The following is a 19,432-nucleotide window of genomic DNA, read 5'->3' as shown; positions in this document are numbered from 1 at the left end:
GTGCAGGCAGGATGGGGGGCGGGCCTGGCTCACCACCACCCTCCCACGAGGTGCCCACCCGGGCCCAGAGACAGGATTTGGGAACCGCCTTCGCACTGGCCCTGGAAGAGGTGCCCAGCCAGGGTCTCACCGGGCCCCAAACCCTGATGGCTCACACCCTCACCCAACTCTCCTCTGCCCTGGCGATTCGGACCTGCAAGGCATCTCCGGATCCAGTGTTCCCTGGAAGGCTTCCTGGGAGAGGGAGCTCTGGAGATGAGAGAGGCTGTTCCAGGCAGGGTTCCCGAGGGAACAGCATGGGCAAAGGTCCCGAAGGGATGGAGGGAGGGCTGCAGGGGGTGGGGGTGGGAGCGGGACAGGACCCAGGCATCCAGGGCCTCAAGGGTGGTGAGGTTTGTGTTGAGGGCGCTGGGGAGCCAGAGACGTGTCAAGGCTGTGTTTTAAACGATGATTCTCCGTTCCAGAGAGGTGTCAGTGGAGGGGAAGCCAGGGGAGCCTGGCCCACTGATTCAGGCCAGAGCGGATGGGGGTTGCTCAGGGAGAATGGAAATAGGGGAGGCACGGGAGCCAGTGTGTGCACGTTGCTGAACAGGAAAGGGAAGGGCAGTGGGGCAGTGTGGAGAAAGATCCACAGGAGAGCTGCGCTCTGCAGCGTGTGTGGTTCCAGTCCTGGGCATGCCAAGTGCTGCCTGGGAAATCTTGGGTATATTACCTGACTTCTCTGTGCCTGCGTTTCTTCATCTGCACAGGACCTCAGTACCCCACATCACTTGCGACTTGGCCCTGCCTGGAGTCTCTTGGGGCCAGAGCGGGGTCTTGGATCTCCCTTCCGCTCCCAACGACAACCGGGGGCTCAGACCTCGGGGCCCGGACGGCCCAGCTGGGGCTCGATCAGGGCCAGCTCTGGAGGTGCGCGGGGTGTTGGTGGCCTGAAGTTGTGTGCTCGGACACGGGAGCCAACGGGTGCAGCTGTGAGGTGGGCGCCGCGGGACCTGGAGGTGCGCAAAGCTGGGCTGGGCCTGGGCGGGGCTAGGCGGATGGCCGTGAGGGGGCGCGGTGTGTTGGACCTGGCTGGGGAGGGTGGGAACAGGCTGGGGGCGGGGCTAGGGGTGGGCCGTGCGGGGGCGGGGCCTGGCCAGGGGCTGGCCGGGGCGGGGCGGGGCGGGGGCGGGGCCGCGCCCCGGGGAGCCGACCCGCCCGCGGGCCGCCCGCACCGCGAGGGTTAAGGCGGGGAGCCAGGCGGGCGGGGCGGGCGCGCACGCCGATTGGCGGAAAGTTCGGGCGCGGGGCGGGGCGCGGGGCGGGGCGATGGGCGGGACAAGGGGGCGGGCCTCGGCGGGCCTCGGCGCGCCGATTGGCAGGAAGTTGTGTCGGGGCGGGGCGCGCGGCGGGCTCGGCGCTCGCTCCGGGAGAGTTGACAAAGCCCCGCAGGGAAGGACGCCTTGCGGCGCGGCGCCCCGGGCCCCTCGCCCCGCCGCCCCGGGACCCCGGCCCCGGCCCCCGGACCGACCCCGCCGCCCGCCCCGCCCCCAGGCCCCAGCCCCCGGCCCCCGCCCCGGCCCCGACCCGAGCCGCCCGCGCCCAGGTAGCGCCGCCCCGTCCCGAGGCCGGGCCCGGGGGCGCGGGGCGGTGATGACCGCGCAGCGCGCCCCGCGGGCCCGGCCCTGAGCCCCGCCGCCCGCGAGCTCCGCCGAGGTGAGCCCCTCCACGCGCCCGCGATCCCCGGGGCAGACTGGGCGGGCCGACTCGGGAGGGCCGGGGGCCGGGGCCGGGGGCGGGGGCCCGGGCTGAGAGCGTCCGGGTTCCCGCTCTGCGGTGGGGAGCCGCCGGCACCGGCACGCGCCGCCGCCGCTCCCGCCTGGCCCGAGGTCCTGCCAGTGCCCCGCCCCCGCCCCTGAACCCCACGTGGGCCCCCCCAACGCAAATTTGTCCGCTAATGGCGCAGGCGATTATCTGCGGGGCCGCCGGTGTTGTGTGTCCCGCGGGCAGGGCCCGAGTTACAAGAGCCAGGAATCCAGACGGTGTTTGGAGGGGGGGCGGGGGAGGTCGGTAATTAGTGTAAACCCTTTGTCTGCCTTTGATAACCACGGTTCCCCCGCCGCCGCTTCCTCCGCCCGGAGCGCGGCAGGGAAGGCGGGGCGGCCCGCACCCCGGTCCCCGCGACCCAGGGCTGGGGTGCGGGCGGCTCCGGGGCCCAAGGCGGGGGGCGGGGCGACCCCCACCCCCACGCAGTGACCGGCCTCTGAATACACCCCAGGTCCGCACTGGCCGAGATGACGCCGAGCCCCGCGTTGGTGCTGCTGCTGCCGCCGCTGCTGCTGGGGGCCCTCCCGCCGGCCACCGCCGCCCGAGGTGAGTGCTGGCGCCCAGCCCGGCGCCCCGGCCTCCGCCAGCGCCGCCCCTTTCCCTCCGGCCCTGAACCCTGCCACAGTGCCCGCCTGGCGCGCGTGCCTCCGCCCCGCCCCTGCTGGCCCCGCTCTGCCCGCCCTTCACCCGCGGGGCGTCCGAGTGCACCCACGGGACACTCCAGCTCACCCGCGGGCCCCCCCTCACCCACGTGGCTCCCCAGCTACCTGAGGGTCACCCCTCACCAATGGGGCATCGCCATCTCACCCATGAGGCCCCTCCAGCTCTCCCACAGGGTTACCCCTCACCCTCAGGGCACCCCCAGCTCATCCGTGGGGCCCCACGCTTGCTGGCAGGGTGGGCTCTGGCCCCAGTTCCCCTCAGTACACACGCACACATCCACACACACATCCCTGCAGTTGCGGGCAGCTGCTCACGGTGGATTCTTGAGTGATGGACTGTTTGGCCACATTGGACCCAATTAGACCCCTGGGAACCTACAGAGATCCCCCTGGTGGCCAGGGTTCGGTGTGGGGACAGTGGAGACATTCTTGGCCTCTGGGACTAATGACCCAGCCCTGTGCCCTAGGCCTGCCCATCTCTAGGAAGGTCCAGGGTGGGGGCTGGGAGCCTGAGTGCCCAGTGCACGGGGTCACTGCATGGTGGAGGGTAGGGACCTGTCTTAAGGCAGACCCTGAGACCACCTACTTCCGGCTACACACTACGTCTCCCGGCATGCGCCACACCAGGGCCTGGACGTGGGCTCACACACCTGCCGTGCAAGCGGGCAGGCCCAGGTGCCTCCGGAAGGACCCCCGCCCCTGCAACCAGCCCCAGCAAGGGGCGTCCTGGGCTGATGGGTGATGCGTGCCCGCAGACTCCCACCACCACGCTCAGTGCTGGCCTCCCTCAGCTAGGCGGGACCTGCGGCCAGGCCAGCCCTTTGGGTGTGTTGACCACTCAGGATCGTCCTTGCCCTGTCTACCAGTCCTCTGAGGCTTCGCACCCCTCCCCCACCGCCGCTACCGCCCAGCGGGCGCACTGAGACCAACCCGGCCTTATATGGCCGCGTTCGGGTGTGGGGTGGCGGGCGGCGGCCCAGGTGGGCCTCATGCCATGGTACCCACCCCACCCCCCTGCCCCGCCTGCCCCGCCAGGGACTGGCTGGCTCGCTTGAGGGTGGGGGCTGCCCAGGCGTGGCCGGGCCGGGCAGTGTCCAGGGTACTGCGGACACTCAGGTCATGCCCGGCAAGGCCCCCCCTCCGCCAGTGGCCGGCGGCCTGGCCTCTGATTTGCTCTTTTATCTGCTTGGACTCCCCCATCCACGCACCTGCCTGTCCTCTGGCCGCTCGGCCAGGGAGGCTCTGGAGGCCACTGGCCTGGCCTGGCCGTTGGCTGGAGCCGGAGGTGGAGTGGCGGGTGGCAGCGGGCCGTGGATGGCAGTGGGTGGAGGGCCTGCCTCGGCGCCGAGGGGTCCCAGAGGGACCACACCCGGCTCTGTGCCCCTTGGCTGAGGCCTCGGGCTGCATGGTGAGGGCCCTGGCGGCGGCAGGGAGGTGGGAGCCCCTTTCCAAGGGCAAGGGCCTCTGTGGTTTTGGGGGTGCGGGGGGGGCAGTGCTCTTCCTGAATTGTGCTGGCTTCTCTGCCAGGCCTGCACTGCAGGGCAGGGTCGTTTCAGGCCCTTCCCCCTTGGCGAGTGAACAGACTGAGTGTGGACCTTCTTTAGGCTGACAAACCAGCGCAGAGAGAGTTTGGGTGGTTTTTTGAAAGTCGTTTTCCCCGTGGTGTCACAATTTCTGGAATCGGTACATTTCTAGACTCCAGTCATATTTTTAAAGTTCCCCTTTTCCCAAAGTTTCACAATCTTGGTGGGTTTGTCTTAAACTGTTTTTTTTTTTTTTTTTTTCAAATTTGAAAAAAGAATTTGGCTTTCTCCATTTCCATTTTATTTCTCACAGTGGGAGCTCTGAGAGGTTCCGAATGGAATACCTTTTACAAATTACTTTGGAAGAAGTCATTTCAGGGTTTTCTGAGAAGTGCCACGTGTGAACTTCTCTGAGGATGGTGCAGTGGATGGTCTCTGAGCAGCCAGCCCTGGAGGTCCCTCCCTGTCCCCTGGACCTGGCCGGCGTGCCCGGGTGCCCTACCTCCTGCGGGATGGCGAGGACTTGGGGCTGCCCTGCCTTGGGGCTGTGGTGGGAAGGGTCTGCTGGGGTGTGTGAGTCGTCGGGGAAGCATGTGGCCGTCAGGGCGGCTGTGGCGTGTGCATGTGCGTTGGCTGACCTCGGCCTCTGGCCAGGCTGCAGGGGGCCTCCTCCTCCCCTCTAGGTCCCTGCAGGCCGTGCTGGCCAGTGTGCGGCCAGGGCTGAGGTGGACTTGTGGGAGCCCGGCCCAGGCTCTGCGAGCTGGGGATGTGGGCCAGCGGCCTCATTTACGTCTTGTCTTGGGCCCCACTCCTGGAAGGGAAAAGAAATCACTGTCTCCTCTGGGGGGAGGAGGAAGCTGAACAAAGTGGCCTTTGGCTGGGCCAGGCTGAGCCTGGGCTGCCCGCAGGCTCTGTCTCCATCGTGGGGGGATCAGTGGGCCTCCGGCTCCCGCCCGGCTCCGCAGCCCTAACGGGGGACATGTTGGCTTTCCCCAGCAGCAGCCTCAGCCTCCGATCACCTGGCCGGCTCAGGCTCACTGACGTGCTGGGGGAGGCGGGCTGTGGCCCCCTGCCCGCCGTGTGGCCATCCACGTGGGTCTCCTTTGCCCCGTGCAGCGCTCGCCTGGTGACTGCAGCCCTGGTGCGTCCAGGTGACGGCCTCCGTCAGCAGGTCAGCATGTGGAAGGAAGGCGTGCCCGTGCCCATGCTACCGTCCCCAGACCCCAGGGACACTGTAGCCAGTGTGGCCCCTCCCTACCTCGCCCGCCACCCGCTCTTCCTAGTGGTGGCCACCAGGTGCTCCTGGTCAAGCCCAGCCTCGCTTCTCTCCGGGCCCCAGGAGAGCAGGGGCCACTGTCCTGGGCTACCTCAGGTGGGGTCGCAGCCTGGGGTCCACTGGAGGGAGGTGGAGCGCAGAGGCGTGGGCGTCACCCTGGGGCCCGGAAGGAGAGGTGGGTGCTGGTCAGGGTAGGCAAGGACAGGCCTCCAGCTGGCGGAATGTTGTGGGCAGAGGTGGGCAGCTCACCGGGGCCAGAGTGGACATCCAGTGGACACGGGCACCTTGGTGGAGTGGGGTAGGGGCCTTGAGTAGGGAAGGGCTGGGCCGAGAGGCTGGTCAGCTGAGGGGGTGTCCTGGGGGCTGTTCCACCGGGACTTTGTGGCCAGCCCTCCTGGCCCCGGCGGGGAGTCCTGGGGCCTCCATCCACACACCCTGTGCCCCCACTGAGTGGCTGGGGGCGGGGCCTAGAGGCAGGCAGGGGGTGGGGTAGGTGCCTACCCCCCACCCAGCACAGACTGGCCCCCTTGAGGAGAACTGGCCCAGGGTGGGGTTTCTAGGAGCTGTCCCTGAAGCACTGCAGGAGTTGCTCCAGCCTAAGGGCTGCTGAAATCCAGGGTTTCCCATCTTGGCAGGAAACACAATTGCTTTTCTTCCTGCCGGGGAGTTTATTTCGTGAGAGATTTACACAAGCTGTGCGCTGCTGAGTGGCCGGGGAGTGAATGACGGGGCCTGGGGCAGCGGGCGGGGAGGAGGGACCCCGTCTGGTCTGGTCTGGCCCCGACGATCCTGAGCCCCGGAGGAGCCGCGGCCTGGGCGGCGTGCTCTCCTGGTCCAGGGCCACTGGCAGTGGCTTCAGGGCTGCCCTCTGCGCTCGCGCAGCAGCCTGTCCGGGTTCCGGCGGGGACAGTGGGGCTGACTCTGGAGCTCAACGCGACGCGGCGTGTGCGCCTGGAGGGCCGGGTGGCCTGCCCCGTGGCCTCCGGGGGCCCGGGGGCGCCTAGTCCGGGCCGGCCTGCTCAGGCCCCGTGGCCTCAGTCCTCGCCTCAAGAAGCCCGCCGTGGGCACGGGCTGTCGTGGAGCAGGTATGGGTGGGAGGCAGGGGCCCTGGCCCGGGGTCGTGCAGGCCGGGCTGCGGGGTGCGTTGGGTCTGCTGCCATCGCCATCGCCCTCATCCTCGAGGTTCTGCTTAAATGCCCAGGGGTTCCAGGCTCAAGAAAATGTCCTCGTCTCCCCTCCGAGGTGACTCCGGTACCTGGATCGGGGCCCCCTGGGGCGGGGCCCCTGGGTGGTGTGGGCCCCGCGGCGCGTTACCCTGTGCTCTGGGTCCAGTGCCGGCAGGTGTGGGAGGCCCCACTGGACAAGGGCCTTCTCGGTCCTTTGGCAGCTGGGAGCGGCTCTGGGTCAAGTGACATTGGTGAGGTGGGGGTGGATGGCGCGGTGGGCAGGGTCGGGCTGGGTCAGCGCTGAGTCTGGTGGGCCTAGTGAGATCTGGACGCCCGACGGGGCTGCCCAGTGTTCAGCTGAGTCCCTTGGGCGGGGCCCGGGCGGTGGGTCTGGGTGCTTTCCGGTCACTGTCCCCTGTTGGCGGTTCACGTGGGTCCCCCCAGGGAAGTGGCACCGTCAGGGTGATGCTCTGGGCCTCCCGTGTCGGTCCTGGGGGTAGTGAGGGCGAGGTGGAGGAGCCCTGGAGCTGGGGGGCCACTGGAGGTCCATCTGGGGGCCTCCAGAGAAGAGGACAGACCTGGAGGCCCCCGGTCTGCCCGCCCCCCGGTGTGCGGCTGGGCAGCCGGTGGAGGGGACGCTCCCGCCGCCGGCTTGCTCGATGGGTCAGGCCGTCCCTTTGCCACGCCCAGAATGGCCTGGTTTCTGGGGCAACCACCTGTCCTGCGGGTCCTACCAGTTCCACCACAGATCCCGTGGGTCCAGCCCCCGGGGGCCGCCCTGGGCCGGCTGGTGCCCGGGATCCTGTGTGCGAGCGCGGGCGTGCATGTGTGCTGAGCCTGCCCCCCTCGTGGCGGCCCTGGGGTGGTCCTCACCTGTGCCCCCCGCCCGGGGTGTTCCTGTCCTTCCCCGCCAGGCCTCACCTTCTCGGGGAGGGTGCTGGCCCGACGGCCTTCCCAGCTCACCCCGCCGCGCCCAGTCCTCACTGTGGGGGACACCTTGGGCGCCTGCACCCCCCAGAGAGTCCCTGCCTGCCTGCCCTGCCTGGTACCAGGGCCCAGCGCCCCTCCTCACGCCGCTCACCTAGCCGGTCCTGCACAGCAGGACGGTGGCTCCTGGCTGGCCACCCTCTCAGGCAGCCAGGCCCGTGCCGGTTTGCCCCGTGCCCCCCCCGCCTCACCCGCCCCCTGCCAGGGAACTCCTTCCGGGCTGGAAATTTCTGGGGCTCCGCGGGGCTTGCAGGGGACCGAGCTGCCCTGATGAGCCGGCCGGTGCTTCGTGCCCGCTTATCCTCACCTGTGCTTGCGGCTTCACGGGGTGACGGCTGAGACCACCGGTGCCTCTGTGGCCCCCGCTCGTCTCTGGCACATGGGCCCCGGAGGAGGGGCGATGTCTGGCCCGGCCCCTCTTGAAGGGAGCTTGGGGTCGGCAAGCCAGGGCGCACAGAACACCCTGGGCGGTGGGGAGGGGTGGAGCCCGATTTTTGGGGTCCCTCTCACCCCTGCCGCGGCCAAGCCCCTGACGGACCGTGAACGGGGCGGGAGCGTGGGTCCAGATGGAGTGGCCAGGGCAGGCCGCCGTGCCCCTGGGGGCGGGGAGGGAGGAGGGGCTGTCGGGCAGGTGCGCCAGGCTGGGCAGAGGGTGTGGGGTGCCGAGCTCGGGGCAGCCCCGGGGGCCTGTGACGACGGCTCGGGGGTACGGGGTGGTGGGCATGGGGTGGGCCGCAGCTGGGGGGCCCTTCTGTCCCTGCCGGCACCTTTGCCTCCCTGGGCTCCGGGGCAGGAGGGGCGTCAGCTGGGGTTGCAGCCAGGTCTCGTTATACTAAACGGGGGAAAGCGGTGCTCCTGGCCAGGCAGAGGGAGGGGCTGTGGGCCTGGGCGGCTCGAGTGCTCACAGGTGCGGGGGGTGGGGGGGGAGTGGCAGGGAGTCTGCGTCCACTGTTGGGGTGTGCATCTGGGGGTCGGTGTGACGGCAGCTCTGGATGGCAGCTGGGCTTGTGGGGCCCTCGGAGTGGCTGCCCCCCATCCCCGCCAGCACCCCCATTCCTGACCATGTTTTCACAGCTGAGGGTGGAGGAGGTAGGAGGAGAGAAAGGGGCGACACCTTCCCCGCCCGTTCCCTTGACGTCCAGCCCCCCTCTTGGGGTGCGACCCTGCCCCAGCCTGCCTTTGCCCCGCGTCTGCCCTGCCTGCACCATGTGCAACCTGCCTGTGCCCGCAGCTTCCTAGGGCTGTGACCGCGGGTGGGTGCAGGGCTGGGCTTCCCGGAGGAGGTGCTCGCGGGGAAGGCGCTAAGGCTGCGTCGGCTGCCCCCACCCACACGCCCTCCAGGGGCCTGCAGGTCTCCAGCTCAGGCCTCAGTTTCCCCGTGGCTGAGGGGTGGGAGGCCTTGTCCAGGTGGAACAACAGGGCTTGTGTTTCCCAGGCTAAATATAGAGCTGCAGCAGCCGTGCTGGCAGCCAAAATTCCCAGGAATCTGGGGGGCCAGGCCTCCCGCTGGTGAGCCTGCTGGGGGGTCTCTGCAGAGGCTGGGGTGGGGGGCAGGGCCCCAGCCTCGTGTCTGGGTCCCCCGGAGCCCGGGTGGGGGTGGGGAGGGGTGAGGCTGGCCACTGAGGGGAGGGGGGCTGTTTGCTTTAGGATAAGGCTGGCTCCAGCCGGGGCCTCTGGACGGGCGCTGCCTTGTCCCCCTCACTGCTCACAGGCCGGCCCATGGGGCCCATCTGGCGGTCACTTGGCTCTGTCCCTCCGCTCCGCAGGACCGAGGGTGGCGTCCCTGCCACCCAGTAGGTGCCCCCCAACGAGGCCTCCTCTGGCGGGTGGGGAGAGGGAGGGGCCGCACTGTCAGGCTGGTGCTTTCTCTGCCACTGATGTGGGCTCCTTCGGGGGTCGGGGGTGTTGAACCAGCGCCCAGTGGTGCCCCCATGATGCCGCTGGGACAGGCAAAGCCCCAGCAGGGAGGGATGCTGTTCCTCGTGCGGGCACCATCCTCCCCACACGCTTTCCGGGCCATTGCATGTGTCTGTGTGGACGTGTGTGGGTCCGTGTGCCTGTGCTTGTGTGTGTGTGTGTGTGATCCTTGCACCCAGGTGTCAGCCCGGGAAGGGCTGGGGGTGCCCTTTTGTCCTGCAGCCTGGGAGGCCCCTGTGAATATGGTGGAATTTCAGGCAGTGACAGGTGGTGGACAGGGTCTGCCTGGGAATGAGGCCCGGACCCTGGGCGGCCTGGGGGGCCTCAGAAGGTCCACCTGTCTGGGGGCCCTGAAGCATCTCCCACTGCGAGCTGGGTAGGTGCCTGCGGGTCCCTGGAGACGAGTGATTAGGGAGAGGCGGGTATCAGGGGAAGCCAGAGGGCTGGCTGGCTGGCTGGCACCTCTGGCACGGCCCACTGTCCAGGGGCTGCACGGAGGGGATGGGGCCACCCAAATGGGGCAGGATGTGGAGGGGGGAGGCTGTAGAGGGAAGGTGCCTAGTGTCCCTGTGTCCCTCACACCCCAGTCCCCTGGAATCAGAGACTCGGGACCCCCTCCCCACCTGGGGCCCCAGAGAAGCTGAGCCCTGGACTGTCAGCTCCCTCCGTCCAAATGGGGATGGCCCCCGACCCTCCCTCCACGCACCTCGGGCAGAGGCGACGGGGGCCCGTGCTCTGTGAGAGTCCCTGGGAGCTACAGTCTCTGGGGGACCCACAGGAGCACTTTGGTTGCAAAGCGGCAGCAGAACCAGCTGGCAATTGCATGTTGAAGAAACACCAGCTGGTTATTAAAAACACATGCCGCTCTCAGGCCCTGGAGCGATAGCATCTCAGAGCAGCCGCGCCTCCGGCACCTCCGTGTGGCCAGGGCTCGGGACGCGGCCTTCCCGGCCTGGAGTGGCTGCCGTGTGGGGTGGGTGCCCCTTCCAGTGGCTGGTGGGCGGAGTCCGGGGAGCCAGGCCCAGCCAAGCCCCTGGGAGGGGCAGCTGGGTGCCCGTGGCGGCCTCTCCTGGTGTGGAGGGACGGTGGGTGGGTGACCACGTAAGAGCCGTCCACCCTCGTGGTCTTCCTGCGGTGTAGGGGCTGCAGACCAGCCCCAGCTCAGGGCGTCAGGCACGGGGGCGCGGCGGGGAGGGGACGGAGGGTCCACCAGGAGGCAGCTCCATCGCCTCCTGGCGTCCGCAGCGGCCTTCCCGGCTGGCCCGTCTCTCGCTGCCCTCTAGGCCTGCGCATCCCCTTGTCCCTGGACTTGACTCCGGAGGAAATGAGGCAGGGTGGACCCGGGCCGGTGGGGACAGGGGTGGGCTTCTTCCCGCTGGTGCAGGGCACCCTGGCCTCAGCCCAGGACTCAGGCTTCTCCCATGGCTGACGGCGGTCGCCCGGGGCTGGGATGCCCAGCTGCTTGCCCTCCGACTCCAGGGCCTTGGTGACCTGGTGTGGCCTGGCTGGCAGCAGGGAGGCTCTTGTCCAGGCAGACAGGCCTGGTTTGATGCAGCCCAGGCACACACAGGCACAGACGTGGGCCACCAGACGCAGGGACGCTCGCACGTGCGCGCACACACACACACACACACACACACACACACACACACACGGGCTGCCTGCAGGGACGCGGGGGGGCCGCCCTCGCTCGCCTGTGGACGTGCGTCCTGGGCGAGCCGCGTCCAGCTCCCGTGCGGGGCCGCAGTGGGCCCTGGGTGAACGCCGCCTCCTGTGGCCTGCGAGCGGGTAGGTGTATCTGGGTGGGGCCCTGGGGTGGGGACCCGGCAGGGACGGCCCTCCCCCCGCTCCCAGCGCCCAGGCCTGCCTGGGCCCCGACCGGCCCCCTGCCGGTGCCCTCCTCCCTGAGCGAGCCCTCTGGCCCCACAGGCCCCCCGAGGATGGCGGACAAGGTAATCCCGCGGCAGGTGGCCCGGCTGGGCCGCACTGTGCGGCTGCAGTGCCCCGTGGAGGGGGACCCGCCGCCACTGACCATGTGGACCAAGGACGGCCGGACGATCCACGGCGGCTGGAGCCGCTTCCGCGTGCTGCCCCAGGGGCTGAAGGTGAAGGAGGTGGAGCAGGAGGACGCGGGCGCCTACGTGTGCAAGGCTACGAACGGTTTCGGCAGCCTCAGCGTCAACTACACCCTCATCGTGATGGGTCAGTGCGGGCCGTGCCCGGGCGGGGTCTTGCTGTGCGTGCCCAGTCAGCTCGGGCGGGGAGGCAGAGCTTCCCTGGGTGCCCACCCCTCACCCTGCATGGGCTCGGCCCACCGCCCCCAGGACCGGACCCGTCCTGCTCCCCGCCTCTGAGCCCGGGACACCACCCCCAGGCCGGGCCCCGCCCCCTCAGGCCTCCCCTTGGGCTTCCCCTTCCTCCCGACCCCTTCTCCCCCAAAGTTCTGCCGACCTGGGGGCCAGGGCTGGCTGGGGGCGGGGCGGCAGGAGTGGGTGTGGGGGCCCCAGGTGGGGGTCCCACCGAAGGGCAGCCTGCTGGGGCAGGCGGGCGGCAGCCTTGGCGTCGGCCATGGCTTTGAGGCTCAGGTTTCGGAGTTCAGAGGGGCCGCTGGGAAGGAAGGGCCTTCTGTTCTCCTCTGCCTCGGGGGCCCGGGCTCGGGGACTGGGCGGCGCCCCCAGCAACATGCCCTCCACTCGCTGGTACCAGGCGCTGGCGCCTCGCCCTCCCCCCTGGGCTCCCGGGAGGGTCCCTCGGGGCAGGCTCCCTGGCAGCACAAAGGAGGAGCCTGACCCACGCACCCCTCGCACCCCTCCACTGGGCTCCGGGGTGGGGTCTGAGCGCCTGGCCTTGTTCCTGGGCCGTGGAGGCGGCGGCTGTCACTGGGAGGGGTCATTCCTCAGCACGCCGCTCCCCCTCAGGCCCCACAGGCCTCCTCTGGGCTGTGGAATGGGAATACTGTGGGTGTCCCCCCAGCGTCCTTTCAAAGGGGAGGATGACCAGGCGGTATGCGAGCCATGTCAGCTCACCGAGCCCTCGGCCCCTTGATGTGGGCTAGGGTTACTGCAGCTGCCGGCCGGGCCTGGTCCCCACCGCCCCCCAGCCCTGCAGACCCCCCGGAGCCAGGGTGGGGGAGCCAGATCTCCATCGCACCCACGCCTGTCGGGGTCACCTGCACCCAGGGAGTGCGCCGGGTGGGCGGCTCCTGCCCAGCTGTCTCTGGGATTCTGAGACGTGGGTGTGCACCCATGGCCTGCTGCTGGCGTTTCTAGAGCTTTCCCAGCTGGGCCTGAGGCTGGGGCCCGGGAGCTAGTCCTGGGGTCTTAACAGGGGCTGCCGAGGCCCCTCTCATGCACCCTCCCCTCTGCAGACGACACCAGTCCAGGAAGGGAGAGCCCGGGGCACGACGGCTCTTCCGGGGGCCAGGAAGACCCAGCCAGCAAGCAGTGGGGTGAGCGAGGGACGGACGTCACCATCTAGGTCGGGGGGTGGGGCTGTGCCTCCACCCCAGGGCCCGCTGACTTCTGTGCCCCGCCCGCTCCCCTCCATCCCGCGCAGCCCGGCCCCGCTTCACGCAGCCCTCCAAGATGAGGCGCCGGGTGATTGCGCGGCCCGTGGGCAGCTCCGTGCGGCTCAAGTGCGTGGCCAGTGGGCACCCGCGGCCCGACATCATGTGGATGAAGGATGACCAGGCCTTGACGCGCCCGGAGGCTGGTGTGCACAGGAAGAGGAAGTGGACCCTGAGCCTGAAGAACCTGCGCCCCGAGGACAGCGGCAAGTACACGTGCCGCGTGTCGAACCGCGCGGGCGCCATCAACGCCACCTACAAGGTGGACGTGATCCGTGAGTGCCGGGGCCGGGGGTGGGGGTGGGCTGGCGCCCGGGGGCTGTGCCCAACGCATGTCCCTGCGCAGAGCGGACGCGCTCCAAGCCCGTCCTCACGGGCACGCACCCCGTGAACACGACGGTGGACTTCGGAGGCACGACATCCTTCCAGTGCAAAGTGCGCAGCGACGTGAAGCCGGTGATCCAGTGGCTGAAGCGCGTGGAGTATGGCGCCGAGGGCCGCTACAACTCCACCATCGACGTGGGCGGCCAGAAGTTCGTGGTGCTGCCCACGGGTGACGTGTGGTCGCGGCCCGACGGCTCCTACCTCAACAAGCTGCTCATCACACGCGCGCGCCAGGACGACGCGGGCATGTACATCTGCCTGGGCGCCAACACCATGGGCTACAGCTTTCGCAGCGCCTTCCTGACCGTGCTGCCCGGTGCGTGGGCCCCGCCCTGCCCCGCCCCTCCCCGCCCGGGCCACGCCCACACGTGACGCTCCCCGCCCCGCCCCCTCCTCGGTTTCTCCTGCAGACCCCAAGCCGCCAGGGCCGCCCGTGGCCCCCTCGTCCTCGACCACCAGCCTGCCGTGGCCAGTGGTCATCGGCATCCCAGCCGGCGCCGTGTTCATCCTGGGCACCGTGCTCCTGTGGCTCTGCCAGGCCAAGAAGAAGCCATGCGCCCCCGCGCCTGCCCCTCCGGCGCCTGCGCATCGCCCGCCCGCGACGGCCCGCGACCGTGGCGGGGACAAGGACCTGCCGGCGCCCCCTGCCCTCGGTGCCGGCCCCGGTGTGGGGCTGTGCGAGGAGCTCGGGCCCCCGGCGGCCCCCCAGCACCTGCTGGGCCCGGGCTCGGCCGCCGGCCCCAAGCTTTACCCCAAGCTCTATACGGACACGCACACGCACACGCACTCACACACGCATTCGCACGTGGAGGGCAAGGTCCACCAGCACCAGCACATCCACTACCAGTGCTAGGGTGCCTCGGGGCGGGCTGGTGGAGGCCCGGCCAGCGGACAGGCTCGGGGCGGAGGGCCACAGAGGAAGACGGGCGGCGGGTGAGAGGCGCCCCGCGTGAGACACACACACACACACACACCTGGACGCACACACATGCATGACGTACCTCTGACACACACACACCATTACACACACACACACACACACTGAGACTAAGAAGCCTTCGGGAAGGTCTGTATTGTAACTCTGCAGTGCGCATGTAGCGATGGGCTAGCTCATGAAGGAATCCCTTGGCCCCGTGATAAGGATTTCATGGGGGCCATGGTCACCCCCCCACCCCGGCCTGGCAGGAGATCTGAGAGGCACCCTGGCTTTGCAAACCAAAAACTCCGACCCCTTCCCTACGCCTGCCCGCCTGTGTCCCTGCCCAGGCTATTTTTGCCACCACCTGTCCTGGGTGTCCAGGAGTCCACCAGTGCCCTGGGCAGGGGGGTCGGGCGGAGCAGTCCTAGGCCCTGTCCTGAGAGGCCGGAGCTGGCTGGGGGTGCCTCCCGTCCCACTGCCAGAGAGAAGGGGCCCTTGATATTTATATTTAAGAAATTAAGATAATAATATTAATAATGATGAAAGGAGGGCTGGGCCACAGAGACTTGGCCTCTTCTGAGGCCCAGGACCCACCTGGCCTTTTGGCCACGCTGGATGTCCACCTCGGGACCGGGCATCCATCACCCCACTACCCGTGGCGGCCCCAGGCCTCTGTAATTTTATATGAGTTTGAGCTGAAGCTTCGTATATTTAATTTATTTTGTTAAACAAGAAAATGTGCATCCTTTCCTCTAAGCTGGTGTTTCTTCCTGTGTCTGCATCTGTGCGCGTGCGCGTGCCTGTTCATAGGGTGGATGCGGGAGCTCTCGGGAGCCCCGTCACCAGGCCTTAGGCGCGGGGGCTGAGGCCTGTGGGTCCCCAGGGCCCGCCATCAGTGCTGTGAACTGAAGGACTCTTCCCCACTCACCTGCCTGCGCCTCCTTGGCCAGCCAGAGCCCTGCACATCTGGCCCGGGGGGGCCCCCTCTCTGTACTGGTGTGGTCCCCCAGCCCTCAGTGCGGGGCCCGTGTTTCTCCCGTCCCACATTCTGGGGTTCCCTGGGTGGCCTTGGCGGGGAGGTGGGCTAGGGCCAGTTGCCTGCAGGGCACCGTCCACCCTGGGTGTGCAACCGTGGCCTCGCTCTCCGCAGGAGGAGACTGAGGCTCTGACTCACCCAGCCAGCAGGCAGGGGTTGGGTTGGCCCTGGTCCAGAGGCCCTGGAGCATCTTAAGAAAAGCACTAAGAGCCAGCGTGATTTTAGCAAAGCCCCCGGCGCGGTGTGTCGGAAGGTCGGCAGGAGGGGCGAGGCCGAGCCGCTGGTCCTCAGCGCTTCAGGAAACAAGCCCAGGCTCTGCCTGACCTGCCGGTCGGGGCGCCCGCCATCCTGCCCAGGCAGCGCTGGGCCCACGGCTAGGGCCGCGTCTCCCCTCCTCCGTGCCTTGGCAGTAAGCTGCCGTCCGCCCCCCACCTCCTCCCCAGCTCCGGGCTGGGTCCCCTCCCTTTGCTCTAGTCTCCCAGGGCTCAGTCCCCAGCCCCCTTTTGCCCTTCCTCCACTGGGACCCCCGTGCAGTTCAGGATGGGATCCCCTGCCCTTCTCAACCTCCCCATATCCTTCGGCCTCCCAGGGCGGACCCCGCTCCTGTCTCTTAGGAGGCAGGGGCTAGCTCTGAGGTAAGCCCCACTGGGGTGGTCCTGACTCCGTGGGCAGTGGCCACGCTCTGGCCTGGTGATGGAGACCTGGGGCCTGGCTGGCTGTGGGGAGCCGGGCGGCAGTGGCCAGGTGCGTGGGGTGGGCTGCAGGCAGCCCACAGCTGGTGACCGAACAGATGTTCCCCAGACAGGACAGGCTGCAGCCGACGCCTGGTTGGGTTTCAGTCTGAGGGGGGAGGGTGGGGAGAGGGTAGCCTCAGGCTGTGGGCCATCTTTGGGTCACAGGGGCTGAGCTGCCTCCTGCCCAGCACCCCTGAGGGTACAGTCCCCCAGCACCTCAAGGAGACTCTGCCACCCCCAGCCTTGTGCCCTTCTTGGCCTGCGGGACAGTGCTGTCCACCTGGGCTCACGGGGCCACCCTCGTCACCTGCCCCAGGGAAGCCGGGGGGGGGGCTAACGACCTGACAGGCCCATGGGGGCCCCGGGTCCTGGTTCTCGGGAGACCAGTGGCTCCGGGTCCATCCCCCAGTGCCCTTTCAGGAGAGAGGGCTGCCGATGGGCTGGTCATTCTGTGGACATGTTAGGGTGCCTGGCTGGGCGGAGCATCTGGGCGACCAGACAGACCCATCCTCTTGGGGCTGCTCGGCCACCACGAAGCCCACCAAGACGGACGTCTGCTCACTGGGCCTCCGACTGACCGGCCCCCCTCCCTTTCTGCCCAGCTCCCCCTCTTCCTTCCCTCTCCCTGGCGCCCCGCCCCCCTTGGGGGCTCCCGGGTTGTGCGGGGGCGGAGCCAATGGGAGCACGAGTGGGCGGGGCCAGGCAGCAGGCGGGGCCGAGGGGAGAGTCTTTGTGCCCCGAAGGGCGAAGGGCGGGGAGCCCAGAGTGGCGCGAGGTGGGGCGCCCCGCAGGGCTTCGCCTCCTGGGTTCTGAGGCACCGCGCCCTGGCTTCTCCCGCCACAGTTGCCCCTCCACAAACACCAAGGCCAGGCCCTAATGTGCCCTTGGCCACAGGCAGAAAGACCAGCGCACAGCCACCCGTGATGCTACCAGGACCCCCGACAGGAACAGAAGTGCCTCCCGTGCCCAGCTCTGTGGGGTTCCCTGTGGGGTGGGAGTGGGGGCCCCCAGTCTCAAGGGAGAGGAGGGGGATCCAGCTGTGTCTCAGAGTGACTCCCAGGCCAGGCTGGGAGTCATGTCTTGATCTGATTTCACAGCCACTAATGGCTTGTGCTGTTGGGGTTCTGAGAGCCATTTGGGCCGAAACTCCCGATGTCCATGGTGGGGGTGCTGGGTACTGGGTGGGTGGGTGCTGGGTACTGGGTGGTGGGGGTGGTGGGTGGTGGGTGGTGGGTGTGGTGGGTGCTGGGTGCTGGGTGCCGGGTGAGTGGGTGCCAGGAGGGAGGAGCCCCATGGGCCAGGCCTGCATCTTCCCTCCGATCTGGGCTGTGAGAAGCTGGTCCCCTTGAAGCCTGGTGAACCTGAAAGGGCGGCCCAGGCTCTGACACCCTCGGGTGTGACTGCTCCCTCCCCACCCCCAAGCCCTGCAGCCCAGCCCTCCTGGCTTCAAAGGGGTGGCCGAGAGTCTTCTGCAGCTGTCCCCGAGGGGGGGCCTGAGGCTGATGTCCAGGGACCAGGCCACGTGACAGAAGCTGAAGATGAGGGGACGTGGGGCCACCACAGCCCCGTGGACCTGGGGTTGGGCGGGCCTGGCAGGGGATCAGAGCCTTGTCTGGGGACCAGACCAGGGGACCTGGGACCGAAATGCAGGATGTAGGACACAGGAAAAGGGGCAGGAACATAGGACATGGGGTTGGGACCAGCACAGACGCGACCTGGGACTCGGGGCGTGGGGTTAAGGACCGGCAGGTGCCAGCCAGGCTGCCCCAGCCCCCTGGGTGGCGCTGCTCGGGGCTCGCAGGTCCCAGGACCTGCTGCGGGGGCTGAGGTGGCATGGAGGGGCCGGGACCTGAGGGGCCGAAAGGTGAGCGCCCCTGGCGGACCTTGCCCAGACCCAGGGCGTGGGCTGGGCTGCCCTGCCCTGGGACACACGGGCCTGTGGGGTGGGCTACTGCAAGGCGGGGTACGGAAACAGGGGACTCCCACAGGGTCAAGCTCGTGCGGGGGCCGGGCCCCTGGGCTGGGCTGGGAAGCAGCCTCCACCCCATGCCTGGCACCAGCACCTGGCACGTCCCTGCTGCATCTGGTGGGCAGGGACCGAGGCTGCTGATCACGGGGAGGGGCGAGGATTGGGCAGGGCAGGGGCGGGGCCTGGAAGCTGGGGGCTCCCTCTGTGCCCCGTGCTGACCTCACCCGGTGCCCGGTGCCTGTCCCGTTCAACCGCCCAGGCCTGGCTGGGCTCAGGGCCCTCACAAGACGGGCCGGGCGTCAGGGGAGCCGAGGGCCAGGGCCTCTCCTGGGAGCCCTGCGAAGGTTGCTGCATTCCTTCCCCAGATTCAACCCCCATCCTGCCAGCCCCACCCAGGTTGTCCCCCAGCCCGACGGCTGCCCCGCTGAGCCCTGTCCAGTCCCGCCTTGGCTCAGAGACCTCCACGAACCGGTGCTCCCCCGGCCCAGGCACCCTGGCCCCTGGACTGCCGCTGTCTGTGGAAGGGAGGGTCGACCTCCCATTCAGGCCAGCACGTGTCAGTGACCCCAGGTGGGAGATTGCAAGGGTCCCCAGACCTGGGAATTTGGGGCCGTGGCGGTGGGATCTGCCTCCCGAGGGGCTTCTCTTGTGGAGACCCCCGGGGGGTGGCGCCCAGTGGAGCCCTGGGTCAGCAGCTTCCGATGCCTTTTTCTGGCTGTGTTGCCTGGGGTCACCCGGGGTCGTGCCCAGTGGACTCAAGAGCCCACCCCCCAGGGGCTGCTGAGCAGCAGCCCGGCCCAGACCCTGCAGCAAGTGGCGCCCCGGGCAGCGGCCCGCACCCCGGCACCGCTGATCTGAGGCGTGGAGGCCGCTGACACAGGACCTGCACTGGCCCCGGCCGCGTGTGCCCATCCGCCGCGAGGCTGCTGACGACCAGGCCGGCGCCTCGTGCCCCCGCCCGGGCGGCCTGGGCGGCCTGGGCGGCTGGGGGGAGGCTGCTCTGCCGGCGCCCATCCTGTACCAGCTGGGGCAGGAGGAGGCCCTGGCTCGGGGCTCTTCAGCACACTCCTGCGTCTCAGGGTGTCGGCTGGCTCCTTTTGGGGGGTCTCGTCTCCGGCACTTGTCTGGGGTGACAAGGCAGAGCGTTTGGGTCAGGCCGGTGGCCAGCGCGGCGGACTGATGCCCCCGCGGCAGGGGGTCTCGGGCCGGGACACACGTGGCCGCTCCTTGCTCGATCTGTGCTCAGTCCTGCCTGGTCCCTGCCCAGGGCTCCGCCCCATCTCCGGGCCGCGGGCGTCCACCCCAAGGGGCGGCGCTGACCCACGTTCCCCCACGCCCACTGCACCTTGAAGACATCTGAGGGCCCTACCAGCCTCCCAGACAAGCCCTGGGGGGGGGGGGGGTGCGTGCTGGCCTGGCTGCATGGAGCAACTTCAGGTTAGGACCAGAGGTCCCCCCGCCCACCCCATGGTGGCTGGGCGCAAACAC

General features: G+C 69.1%; 1 protein-coding gene across 2 annotated transcripts; it reads left to right on the top strand.

The window, feature by feature from the left end:
* The first annotated feature begins 1,617 nt into the window (after positions 1-1,617).
* FGFRL1 (fibroblast growth factor receptor like 1) lies at positions 1,618-14,961 on the top strand. 2 transcript variants are annotated; one of them, XM_059067408.2, is made up of 7 exons: positions 1,618-1,695; positions 2,258-2,352; positions 11,267-11,539; positions 12,705-12,785; positions 12,893-13,177; positions 13,249-13,602; positions 13,697-14,961. In XM_059067408.2, the coding sequence occupies exons 2-7, from the start codon at positions 2,274-2,276 to the stop codon at positions 14,137-14,139; spliced, it is 1,515 nt and encodes a 504-aa protein (XP_058923391.1). In that variant the 5' UTR covers positions 1,618-1,695; positions 2,258-2,273; the 3' UTR covers positions 14,140-14,961. The 2 variants fall into 2 exon arrangements, with proteins under 2 accessions (XP_058923391.1, XP_066893081.1); XM_067036980.1 differs by lacking the exons at positions 1,618-1,695; positions 2,258-2,352 and adding an exon at positions 5,064-5,162.
* The last annotated feature ends 4,471 nt before the right edge of the window (positions 14,962-19,432 follow it).

The sequence above is a fragment of the Kogia breviceps genome, chromosome 6 (assembly GCF_026419965.1).
Source record: "Kogia breviceps isolate mKogBre1 chromosome 6, mKogBre1 haplotype 1, whole genome shotgun sequence".
In the NCBI taxonomy this organism is placed as follows: domain Eukaryota; kingdom Metazoa; phylum Chordata; class Mammalia; order Artiodactyla; family Physeteridae; genus Kogia; species Kogia breviceps.
The sequence above is the reverse complement of the archived record's forward strand: the minus strand, read 5'-3'. Positions and strand labels throughout refer to the sequence as shown.